We start from the raw sequence: 12,972 nt of genomic DNA on the forward strand, positions 1-12,972 counted from the left end.
ATTTTTTATAGAGATGGGGTCTCACTGTGTTGCCCAGGGCTGGACTTGAGCTCCCAGCCTCAAGTGATCCTCAAACCTCAGTCTTCCAAAGCTTTGGAATTACAGGCATGAGCCACCATGCTCACCCAGAATTCTTTACATAGCTGTCATACTTATCTCTCTATCCCTAGGCCCAGCACACTGTTCATTTTCTAATATGTGTTTAATACCTCTTTGAGCTGTTGTTGAATGAAATAGCACACATGAGCTGAGAAAGACAACTCTTGTTGGGTGATGAAGATCATTATGTATTTTGATTTTTACTCAACACTAACAATTTTTTGAGGTATAATTTATATACCTCAAATTTTACTTGTTTTACGTGTACAGTTTGGTGACTTACTGTGTTGTGTGATTATTACTACAAATTAATTTTAGAACATTTACATCACCCCAAAGAAACCTTGCGTCTGTTTCTTTCTTGTTTGCAGCCCCAACTCCAGGTGACCACTAATTTTTAAATCATCTCTATGGATTTGCCTTTTCTGGATGTTGCATATAAATGGAATCATATAATATATTGCCTTTTGGGTCTGGCTTCTTTCACTTAGCATAATGTCTTTGAGGTTCATCCATGTTGTAGTATGAATCAGTACCTCCTTCTCAATGCTGAGTAAATATTCCACTGTATTGGCATACTATATCTTGTCTATCTCTTCATCAGCTGATGGACATTTAGTATTTCCACTGTTTGACTTCTGTGAATAATACTGCTATGAACATTCACTACAAGTTGTTTCATTTCTCTGAGGTAGAGGCCTCGGAATAAATTGCTGGGTCATTTGGTAAATTTATGTCTAACTTGGTTTTTCTTCCTTTTTCTTTTTTTTAGACATGGGCTTGCACTGCTGCCCAGGCTGGAGTGCAGTTGTGTGGTCACAGTTCACTGCAGCCTTGATCTCCTAGGCTTAAGTGATCATCCCACCTCAGCCTCCTGAGTAGCTGGGACCACAGGGACGTGTCACCACATCCTGTGGCTAAATTATTTTTTATTTTATTTTATTTTTATTTTTGTAGAGACAGGGGTCTTACTATGTTGTCTGGGCTGATTTTGAACTCTTGGCCTCAAGGGATCCCACAGCCTCAGCCTCTCAAAGCATTGGAATTACAGGTGTGAGCCATTACATCTGGCTATGTTTAATGTTGTAAAGAAATGGAAACCTTTCCATTTCTCTGCCATCCATAGGCTGATGGAAAGGTGTATAAGGTCTTGGGTAGAAATGAAACATCAGCCACCACATAACTATCAAATGCACAGTGTCTAGAGAAAGCTCTGACACAGGTTTATACAGCTTAGCAAGTGGAAAATCTAAATATGAACAGGGTCCAAACAATCTATGCAAAAGGAGATCAAGAGGTACTGAATGCCTGCTTTTTGTATGAGTCAATGTTAGGCTTTAAGAAGGATAGATAAGTTAGGCATGGTGGCTCATGCCTGTAATCCCAGCACGTTGGTAGGCAGAGGTGGGTGGATCACCTGAGGTTAGGAGTTCGAGACCAGCCTGGCCAACACGGTGAACCCCCATCTCTACTAATCATACAAAATTAGCCAGGCGTGGTGACACATGCCTGTAATCCCAGCCACTTGGGAGGATGAGGCAGGAGAATAACTTGAACCTGGGAGATGGAGGCTGCAGTGAGCCAAAATCATGCCACTGCACTCCAGCCTGGGTGACAAGAGTGAAACTCCGTCTTAAAAAACAAAACAAAACAAAAGATAGATGGAAATTTAAAACAAAGATGCTATCCCTCCCCTGAGTTACTAACGGTCTAACCAGTAAAATAAGACTTAATTATTATTATTAATTTTTAAAAAGCAAAAATAGGCCAGAAGTGGTGGCTCATACCTGTAATCCCAGCACTTTGGGAGGCTGAGGCGGGCGGATCACAAGGTCAGGAGATCGAGACCAGCTTGGCTAACACAGTGAATCGCCGTCTCCACTAAAAATACAAAAAATTAGCCGGGCGTGGTGGCAGGCGCCTTCAGTCCCAGCTACTTGGGAGGCAGAACTTGCAGTGAGCCGAGATCGCACCACTGCACTCCAGCCTGGGCTACAGAGAGAGACACCATCTCAAAAAAAAAAAAAAAAAAAAAAAAGCAAAAATAAATTAGCCAGGCATGGTGGTATGCACCTGTAGTCCCAGCTAGCTTCTCCGGAGGCTGAGGTGGGAGGATGGTGTGATGGGAGGCAGAGAATGCAGTGAGCCAAGATCACACCATTGCACTCCAGCCTGGGCCACACAGCCAGATCTTGTCTCAATTAAAAAAAAAAAAAAAAGCAAAAATAATTAAAGATTTAAATACAATTTCAAGATGGTAATAGAAGATCAGAGAGGGAGAAGGCAGGAGGGAAAATTGATAAGGGAGGAATTTATCTTTCCTTCAAGCTCCTGGGAGAAAATAGAAAGCCCAGGTATGTTTCTACAAAATTTGTGGCATCCCAAAGATGTAAGAGTTCCTACTTCTATCGTTGCTCTAGAAATCTTAGTTAAAAAAGAAGTGTTATGTAATAAGTCACCAGGACCCTTGAACTGGATAGACAAAAACAATTGCTAACATACGGGTATTTCATGTGCCAGGCACTGCTCTAAACAGTTTACATGTTTCCTCACTTAATCTTCTTAATAACTCTATGATATTTATACTACTGTTGTCTTCTTTTAGTGATGAGGAAAATGAGGCTCAGAGATGTAAGCAAATCACCCAATGACACACAGCTAGAAAGTGGCAGAAATGGGGTTTGAATAAAGGCAGTCCAGAGCCAACATATTTAACCACTAACTACATTTAACCAATTAAATTCCCATATTCCAGTTATTGGATTCAATCTCTAATTTCAGATGGGGAAATAGACCCAAAGGTATGGGAAGACTTGAGGATTTGGAGGTTACTTGCTTGATAAAAGATCAGGAACAGGAGTTCCACTAACTGCTATTCCACTCTTATTTCTATGAAGATTGACATTGGGTATCACCAGAGAGCCTTTTCTCTTCTTTTCTTTTCTTTTCTTTTCGAGACGGAGTCTTGCTCTGTTGCCAGGCTGGAGTACAGTGGCGTGATCTCAGCTCACTGCAACCTCCACCTCCCAGGTTCAAGCGACTCTCCTGCCTCAGCCTCCCGAGTAGCTGGGACTACAGGCACGTGGCACCACGCCCAGCTAATTTTTGTATTTTTAGTGGAGATGGGGTTTCACCATGTTGGCCAGGCTGGTCTCAATCTCCTGACCTTGTGATCTGCCCGCCTCGGCCTCCCAAAGTGTTGGGATTACAGGCATAAGCTCTCATAGGCCGTGCCCAGCCTAGGGAACTTTTTCTTAAGACGCTATTTGTGGGTGAGTCACTAGGATACCTGTTTTCTGACTGGCAGGGTGAACTACAGAAAGCAACACTCAGTGTACAATAAGCTAGAATTGAGTTCAAAGCTGGTTCTGCTGTTGACCAGCTGTATGATGGTGAGCAGGTTTTTGAGCCCAGTTTCTTTATCAGCTTGTAAGATTACAGGAATGAAATGAACTAAGTGGAGAAATTAACAGCTATTATCATTTTTGGTTGCTGCAGGAATGTCTGAGGTGGGTCACATAGAACTCAAGTATATGGCATGCTGTGTAGGCTGAGATTTCTCAAGTCCAAACTGGATCACAGTTTCTCACAGGCACACAGAGAACTGGGGTTGCAGGTTGGCTGGAAATCAGTTGTCCTACCTTGATTCAGGTCACATCATCAGGAATGAAGCCTGAGAACAGCCTGCTGGAAGTCACATATTTTCCTGATACAAGGAATTGTATCTCTTTTAAAACTTCTTTGGGCCAGCCACTTTTAATGACCGTTTTTGATATGAAGTTATGCAGCTCTGCTTTAAGGGATTCTTAGTGGTGACTGTGGTCAAGAGTTTGTTTCTTTATATTTCTGGCCAAGCAAATGTTCATGACTTTGCAGCTGATGGATTATTACAAATATTCTACATGTGTCACTTTGCCCATGGCCAGAGACCAGACAGAGGCTGCTCAGGTGAGATGGCTTAGCTGCAGACTAGGGCTCAATAGTGACTCTAAAGCCTGGGCATGAGTATTGTGAAAAAGTTGCATAATGACTTTAATGTGCAGCCAGGATTGAGAACCACTGAACTAGGTGAAAGGCTCTGTGCCAGGGTCTGATTCAAAGCATAGACAGGTGTGCAAGATCTTCAGGCTCTTGGAGCCTGGCCTGACTGGTTTTGTAATGGATATCTAGGCAGGCATAGTAAGAGGTGAGGCTAGAGGAGGTGTTGTGGAGGGCCTGAAATGTATAGGCGGAGAAGTTTGTACCAAATTTAAAAGGCAATAGGGAGCCACAGAAGGTGACTGGGGGAGAGGGTAAGGAGTAGACAGAGGTATACAGGTATATTAAAGGGTTGAGCTTTTTTTTTTTTTGAGACAGAGTTTTGCTCTTGTTGCTCAGGCTGGAGTGCAGTGGCATGATCTCTGCCCACTGCAACTTCTGTTTCCCGGGTTCAAGCCATTTTCCTGCCTCAGCCTCCTGAGTAGCTGGCAATACAGGCCCCCACTACCACGCCCGGCTAATTTTTGTATTTTTAGTGGAGATGGGGTTTCACCACGTTGGCCAGGCTGGTCTCGAACTCCTGACCTCAAGTGTGCCATTCGCCTCAGCCTCCCAAACTGCTGGGATTACAGGCGTGAGCCACCGCGCCCGGCCGAGTCCGGCTATTTACAGGCTAAAAAAGGTATTTTTTATAAATGGAGTAGACTATCAAAGAAACCAAGCTTTCTTTCACTTCTGCACGGTCAGTTCAAGGTCAACATTCTGCAGCACTCAGGTTCCCTGGTCCCTGGAGAGCAGGGACTGGCCCAAATGATCTTTGTAGTACCTGGCACATCGCATGGAACATGGCAGTCTCCTGCTAATGTTTGTTGACTGACTACATGAGTGTAGACTGTTTAGCCGGCCCATCTCGATTTTGGGAGGGCTGGTACCCTGGGCTGGCCTTCCCTCTGTAAGTAAAAGCATTGGTGCTGTTCCTCTCACCGTTCGCCTTTCCTCCATTTATCCCCATTGACTGTTTCCAATTCTATCAACTCCGACTCCGTCTCCTCCCCATTCCGTCCCTCCAGCGTGCCACGCTGCCACCAGGCTGCTGGGCTCAGGCGCCAGGCTTCAAACCTGTCTTTCACCCATTGTTCAGTTTCCTGTGAGTCAAGTTCAACCCCAGGTTCAACCACTACAATGACAACCACAAACGATCCCTCGCAGACACCTCGAAGAAGGCGCCCGTACGTCACGGGCCGCCAGGCCTACAAAGCAGGCACAGAACAGGGGCGTTTCCATTCCCGCGGCCCCCGGCGGTCGGGGCGCGAGTGGTAACCCCTCTCCCCAGTGACAGGCCCCTCTGCGAGGGAGCGCGCAGCCCTCCGCGGGCGTGGCCGCCCTGGCCCCGCCCCGGCCCGCCCCCTCGCCCGCGAGCGAGACCCCGCCCGGCCACCCGGCCGCCAGCCCCTCTCCACGGCCGCCAGCCGCTCCCTCCCGCGCCGCGGAGTCCTGCCGCGGGGGATGCTCCGGGTCCCACCTCCCAGGGGAGCTGCGCATTTCCGTGCGCCGGGGCGGCCCCGGCCCTGGCCGGCCCTGGTGGCTGCAGCCCGCGTTCCGCGTTCCCGGGAAGTTGTCTCCGGAGCCCGCGGCGCCTGGGTCTCCTCCCCCTGAGCCCCGCCCCCTAGCCCAGAGCTGGGATCCGCGAGCTGCCCGGCCCGGGGGCGTCGCCGCTCGCTTTGCGAAGCCGACGAGTCTCCGCTTCCCTGCGCGGAGCGCGCGTCCCCCGCCTGCCCGGGGACCCCCGCGCACCCCAGAGACGGCGCGCGCCCAGAGCGCGGGAGCCCGGAGCGCCGGGCGCCTGGGACCCCGCGGAGCCGCTGCCCAGCCCGTGGGGCTCGGCGGGGATGCAGGCTGCTCTGTGAACCCGGGCGCCAAGGCCATGTCCGGCGCTCGCTGCCGGACCCTGTACCCCTTCTCTGGGGAGCGGCACGGCCAGGGGCTGCGCTTCGCCGCGGGCGAGCTGATCACGCTGCTGCAGGTCCCGGACGGCGGCTGGTGGGAAGGCGAGAAGGAGGACGGGCTCCGTGGCTGGTTCCCGGCGAGCTACGTGCAGTTGCTGGAGGTAAGGGGCGAGGGCCGGGTCTGGAGGAGCCGGGGCTGCGGTCCTCGGTGCGCTCGCGTACCTGTTGCCGGTTCCGGGGATGCCGCAGCGTCCCGGTCGGAGGGACGCCCCCGGGGGCAGCCCTTGTCGGCGCGACCTGTAGCTCCACGCTCTTGGGAGGCAGCGACGGCAGCGGGCGCCCCTCGGGGCGTGGGCAACGCGGGCTCGCGGGGAGCTTCCCTCTTGCGCCGGGCCTGCGGAGCACACCGTGGCGGCTCTGAGGAAGCGAGAACTTGTTGCCTGTGTGAGTTCAGGAGCAGGCAGACGCGTTCCCGGCAGTGGCAGGGGCCGGTGAAGGGTCTGGCGGTCTTGGGAAGATGCATGGAGGATCAGGGGTCCGAGAAAGTGGCACCGACTCGGTCCCTCAGCCCCGCGTCTCCACCCCGGAGTCTAGAGCCTGACGACCCGTGGACGGTCGTGCTGCCTTGGGTCAGGCTGCCTGGACGCCTCGGGGCCACCCACTTGCTGGTCAGCCGAGCCGAGCCTGCTGGCCACCAGCCCGAGCCCCCTCAGCAGGCTTGATCCCGGGGTACTGTAGCCCCCCGCCACTGCCCGCTCCCCTGGTCCGGCTTCCCCAGGGTAAGGCTCAGGAACTCAGGCTTGTTCCTGGGGTTCTGGCCTGGCCTGAGGGCTACACAGGACCTGCTGAGGCAAGGCGCTGGCTGTTTATTGTCTATGTGACAGGCTGTCCTCTAATCACTGAGCTCACAGTCACAGCCTGAGCGAGACCCGAAGTTTCTCAAGTCCTTTGTGTGTGTGTGGGGTGACCTTCCAGGACATCCCCTTTACTAGAAGTCCGCCTGCCCCCCCAGGATTCTTGTAAAGACTAACACCCTCAATTGTGTCAGTATTCCTAAACATTCTGGTAAAACACTGCCCAAAGAAATCATGGAGGCTGAATTTATTTATAATTTAACTCTTGACCTACTTCACAGAGAACAAAGTAGCAAATTTTGACTGAAAATGCTCAGTACAATTCATCGGGAGGAAAAGAAAGAAAGAAATGAAATGGTTACAGGGTGAGTCTGCCTGAGGATGAACCCTGTGGCAACATTGTCAGCAAGAGCCTGGCCTTATAAAAGTACAGTAGGTTGCTTTCAGGTCCAGAGGAGAACAACAAAATCTCTTCTAAAGGGATCAGTAGCATTTGAGCAAAGTTTAGGGGCTGCTGGAATGAGCTTTCATGGGCTGTCAGCAGAGTATGTTGCAGGAACCCTCTTGGTTCTGTATCTGGAGAATCCAGAGATCCCCTGCTTGTAGGAGAGGCTCAGGTGTGCCCTGTTCTGGCTTTTCCAGTCCCTTTCCTGAGATTTGGATATAAAAGAAAGCAAACACACTGCTTCTTACATGAGAAGCAAGGGGCCTCCTTGTGTCTAGCTTGAAGCCCTGGGAGAGATACATATTTTGGGAGTTCTTTGGGTGGCCCCCCTTTTCCAGGAAATTCTGATGTGGAAATTTGACTGATGGATGTCTGTCCAGTGAGGAGCATCCCTGGCTGGACTGAGCCAGCTGTGTTTTGTGTAGGGGTGAGGCTAGGTAGGTGCTAGTAAGAGCAGAGTGCTGCTTTTTCTTCCGGGAAAAGGACAATGGACCAGGCCCAGGGGACAGGCAGAATTAACAGCCGGGACAGTCTTGGGTGTATCTGTCCCATCCTCTGCCATATACAAAGGTAGGAGATCTCCGGTGCCTCAGGGCCTCTCAGACCATTCCGGACTGGTAACTTGCAACAAAAGCATCCATCTGCGTGAGCAATACTTCAGCGCACCTGCTCAGCACACTACGTGCACATTATCGCCAGTTCCCCGACAACTCTGTGAAGGGTGAGGTACTTCCCCCATTTTATAGACAAGCAAGCTGAATATGAGAGAGGTGAAGTCAGCTCCCCAATGAATAATGCTCACATGTTTTGTTAGCAGCTCAGATGGCTGAGTATAACCCCCTGTGCCTGTGCCTTTTTTTAAATGTGATAGCCTGGGCTCGACTATGCTAAACAGCATGTGAGGGAAGGGTCTGGATCCATGGGAAAGAGGGGCAAGCACAGCCCTTGAGGTCAGCATGTTGGTGACAGCACCGTGAAGGGGAGGCTGAACCTCTAGGGCTAAAACGAGGACAGCTGCAACCAGGAGCAACTTGGGGAATCTTCCCTGCTAACCCCAAAGTTTGGCTTTACTCAGAGCCGGCTGCGGGTCTTCCCACAGTGGGCCTGAGTCTTGTGGACTAACTACTGGATGGGACTCTTCTCAGGGCCAAAGCAGATGCAGTTTCAATAGGGGGGATTGTGGCATCTGGGAACCTCCTACAGCAGCAGAAAGACATGGTACCAGGACAAGCCCAGTGGCTGGACCTCAAGGCTGAAGGCTAGGTAGAGATAGAGGATATGCAAGCAGAGTCCCTTGGGATGGAGTGAGCCCTCAAGGGCAGACTCAGAGAATGCAGAGTTGCCCAGGCTGGTGGGTAGACTGGCCAGCATCTGGACTCATGAGACTAGATAGGGGGCCCATAGGTACTAGAGGTGGTGAACCTCATGAGATGTCAGCCAATGTGCTGTCACTGAGCTTGCTTGGGGGCATGCAGTTCAGAAGGCCAGGGCAGCTGTTGGAGAAACAAGTACAGACAGATGGACTGTTCTAGCCTCCTGGGCGAGGGATGAGATTGTGGGTACACAGCTGAGCATGGTATCTCTAATGTGCTCCCTACTACAGTGGAACTTTCACCCTGATGGAAAGAGTGATACCAGGAAACCCCATCTTGGCAGAGGGGAGTGAGGCACTGAAAACTGTGTGCACACTGGATACTTCCCAAGGAGATCTTCCTTGTTCAGATGAAGCAAGGGGAACTGAGAGACCCAGCCTTTGCAGGAAGCATACACGGGGGAGGGTAGTTGGGAACTAACTCTAAGAGGGTCACCAGATCTGACCCGGCGGCCAGCTAGTCCATGGGAAGAGGCCAGCTTGGAGGAGGTCTTGGTTTTTGGGGCAATCTCTTTGGTCAAGACTCCAAGGAAATGGTATAGCACATACTTGGCTTCCAGAGAGCAGCTTCCAGGAAAACCTCAGCACAGACAGGGAAGTGTAGAGGTCTCTGGTAGGCCCAAGGACTCTGGCCACAAGGGTCCTTCCTATTCAGGGGGTGGTGCAGCTCTTCAAAGGATGGGCAGAGGGAAACACCTACCTCCAGAAAAGGAATAGGCCTTACAGCCAAGGCCCACAATTAGTTATTAGATAAAATCAACTAGAAAAATCTTTCCTGAGGGTTTCCTCTGCTATGACGAGGGAGAGGAATTGAGAAGTCTTTTTTTTTTTGTTTTTTTTGAGACAGAGTCTTGCACTGTTGCCCAGGCTGGAGTGCAGTGGTGTGATCTTGGCTCACTGCAAGCTCTGCCTCCCAGGTTCATGCCATTCTCCTGCCTCAGCCTCCCTAATAGCTGGGACTACAGGTGCCCACCACCACACCCAGCTAATTTTTTTGTATTTTGAGTGGAGATGAGGTTTCACTGTGTTAGCCAGGATGGTCTCAGTCTCCTGACCTCGTGATCCGCCTGTGTCGGCCTCCCAAAGTGCTGGGATTACAGGCATGAGCTACCGCGCCCGGCCGAGAAGTCTTTTTAACATCATTTGAGAGACATGGTAGAGGAAGAGACCTGAGACCAAAGATAGGAGCTGTGGGAGCATGTTCTGCCAGCTCCAAGCTAGGCCTGAGATTGCCTTCATAGACTTGGGAACCCCACATGTGGGAATATTTCCACCAGCTTTCTGGGGTACATCGAGGCTGAGAAATAGCTCCTGGGGAAGGTGGATAGAGAAGCCTAGATCTCCATCCTGGGGAAGATTTGGAGAGAAAGACATGGTACCAGGACAAAGCTCAGTGGCTGGACAGGTCAGTGGTTGGAGGGTCTAACAGGGTCCAGGAATTCTTGTGTGAATGGAGAGAAGAAATTAGGGACCTGGAGGATGCTGTAAGGCATCTACAAAACTTCCCAGAGCTTTTGGGAAATAATTCTAGGGGACAATGGGATTGAAATACGAACAAAATAGAGCTTTCTTTGAACTAGGTGGTGTTCTTAGTATCCAGGATCTGGCTGGATAATCTGGACCTCTGGGGTACTAGCAGAATGTGACACTGTTTGCTAGCAAAACTGGAATGACTGCTGAGGGTCACCCTTAAACTTGATTTCCTTCACTCTACCATTTTGGGTTCATGCCGTTGCACTGCAGGAGTTAATAAGGAGTGTCTGTGGGAGAGAGTACGCTGTGCTATGGATAATTAAGGAATGATGTTTTATCTATTGCCGTGTAACAAGCCACTCCAAGATTTAGTGTTTCAAAGCAATGATTTATTATTATCTGTCATGGTTTTGTGGATTGACGGGGATCAGCTGGGTGGTTCTTCTGCTGGTCTGTCTCAGTGTCTCTCATGTAGCTGCAATCAGATAGTGGCTGGGGCAGAGTCCTGGAGGCTCAACTAGGCTGCACCCTCCAAAATGTCATCTTCACTCGTCTGTCTGGTACCTTGATGTTCTTCCATGTGGCGCCTCTCTCCATGTGGTGTTTTATTCTCCATGGCCTTTCCACATGGCCTTTCTCTTCAGCAGGGTGGTGATTGTTATGTGGTAGGTGGCTTCTAAGGGTGCAAAGGCATACATTGCCAGGCCCTCTTAAGGCCTAGGCCCGGAACTGGCATATTGTTTCAGCCACATTTTATTGTGAAAGCAGTCACAGGATCCGTCCAGAGTCAATTTGGAAGGGAGGTGGGTACAGGTGTGATTACGAGGGAGGCGTGGTTCATCGAGGGCCATATTGCAGACTAGCTCCCTCAGAAGGCTAGGTAGAACACACATGGGACAGATGATCCATTAGTGGGGAGGTGGTGCCAGGCCAGATTGATGAGAGAGAGAACCCCAAGAGGGAGGTAAAATGCAGCCACTTGGCAGTTCTACCTCTATCGCAATCCTTGGAGGTTTTTTTTTTTTTTTTTTTTTTTTTTTTTTTTTTTTGACTCTAGAGGTTTCTTTATAAAGGCCACACGATAAATGATGCAGCTGGAATTTGCAATCAGATTTGCTTGGCTCTGGGCCTGTCCACTAAGCCATTGACATACCAGTCCAGTTTTTTTTAGGCCAGGGCTGTTCAGTGCTGGTGATTCATAGACGTAGTGGATCTGAGCTCCCCGACATCTAATAGATGTTTGCTATATTACACAAATTGATTTTAATACAGAGCCTTTTCCTTTCTGTCTGCAACATGAAAATCACCCAAAATGAGTGTGACCTTGTCCCTCATGCTAGTATTTTTCAGACAGTCATCAACTCTGTTCACAAAAGGTGGAATTAGGGCTTGTGACTCAGGGGAGTGGGTAATTGTGACTGAAAAGACCAACGTGCTTTCTGACATCTTCACTAAATCATCCTCCTTGGTATGGGGGCTGTGGCCAGTATTTGTAGCTCCTGGTGTTGGAAAATGACCTTTGGCCCACCACTCTGTGAGCCTCAACTCAGAAGGAGACACCCGCTTTGTCACACTTGTGTGCTGGACTGGTCAGTGTCTACCCTACCGGACTTTAAAGCAATGAACAAGGCTTATGGATTGAGTGGATTCAGGGCATTTTCACAAAAGTTCCCTTAGCAACAAGTCAGCAGGAATCCCTGACATCTGTTCACCACTCTGTGGATCCCTGATGTCTATTACCACCTAGAAACATGAATGAGAGGCTGACCTTCATGTACTCTTCTCAGCCTGCAAAAGCCCAGCTTTTTTCTGATGGTGTGGTAGACCTCATCTGTGAACATGGATATGGATCCCCACTTTGCTAGTGGAAGAAAATGTTTTTTGTAAACCAGGAAGCCTTGTGTACACATAAGGTATTTTGACTATTATCAGGCCAGCCCAGGGAACATTGTTTTTGTGGTGTGCTGTCTTACTACTCACAGCAGCAGGGCGACACATGATAGACTTTCTAACAAAATGTCAGGATGAATTCCTCTGTACTTAAGTGCAAAATTAGTATATTTCTCTCTCTCCCTGCAATGGCAAGGCTTCTGGGGTGGTGTTTATGCCTATGGCGAGAAGAAGTGGTGGCTGGCAGATCTCTCTGACTTTTCCTTGGCTGACCAGAACACGTTGTGACATTGTGAAAGTTTAGTTGCAGTAAGTATGTGAACTGTGAGAAGTTGTTGAGGACTCTCAAGAGGACCCACCCACCTCCTTTCTTCACGTTTACTGTCTTCTCTACCATCTCTAAGAATTTGTTTTTAGTTTAACTTCCTAGTTCTTCGCCTACTCCTCTTCTTGAGCTCAGAGCTGGTATTCAGATTCAACCCCTATGTACTCAAATTTCACATGTCAAAATTAAACTCATCATCTCTCTCCTTTCTCTTCTTTCTTTCTTTTTTTTTTTGTTAAGATGGAGTCTTGCTCTGTTGCCCAGGCTGGAGTGTAATGGCGCGATCTCGGCTCACTGCAACCTCCGCCTCCTGGGTTCAAGTGATTTTCCTGCCTCAGCCTCCCGAGAAGCTGGGTTTACAGGTTTACACCACCATGCCTGGCTAATTTTTGTATTTTTAGTAGAGACAGGGTTACACCAGGTTGGCCAGGCTGGTCTTGAACTCCTGACTTCCTCATTTGCCCACCTCAGCCTCCCAAAGTGCTGGGATTACAAGTGTGAGCCACTGTGTCCGGCCCTCTCTTCTCTCTTTACTGCTTTCTTTTTTTTTTTTTTTTTTGAGACAGGGTCTTGCGCCGTTGCCCAGGCTG

At 49.7% G+C, this 12,972-nt stretch overlaps 1 protein-coding gene across 1 annotated transcript in view; it reads left to right on the top strand.

Annotated features, from left to right (window-relative positions):
- The first annotated feature begins 5,535 nt into the window (after nt 1-5,535).
- The window catches only part of GAS7 (growth arrest specific 7), a 299,071-nt gene continuing 291,634 nt past the window's right edge, over nt 5,536-12,972 (top strand). The window contains exon 1 of the mRNA XM_030922603.1: nt 5,536-6,184. Within this exon, the coding sequence (XP_030778463.1) occupies nt 6,002-6,184 (183 nt within the window). The 5' untranslated portion in view covers nt 5,536-6,001. The remainder of the gene's footprint in view (nt 6,185-12,972) is intronic.

This window comes from Rhinopithecus roxellana, chromosome 19, assembly GCF_007565055.1.
Source record: "Rhinopithecus roxellana isolate Shanxi Qingling chromosome 19, ASM756505v1, whole genome shotgun sequence".
Lineage (NCBI taxonomy): Eukaryota > Metazoa > Chordata > Mammalia > Primates > Cercopithecidae > Rhinopithecus > Rhinopithecus roxellana.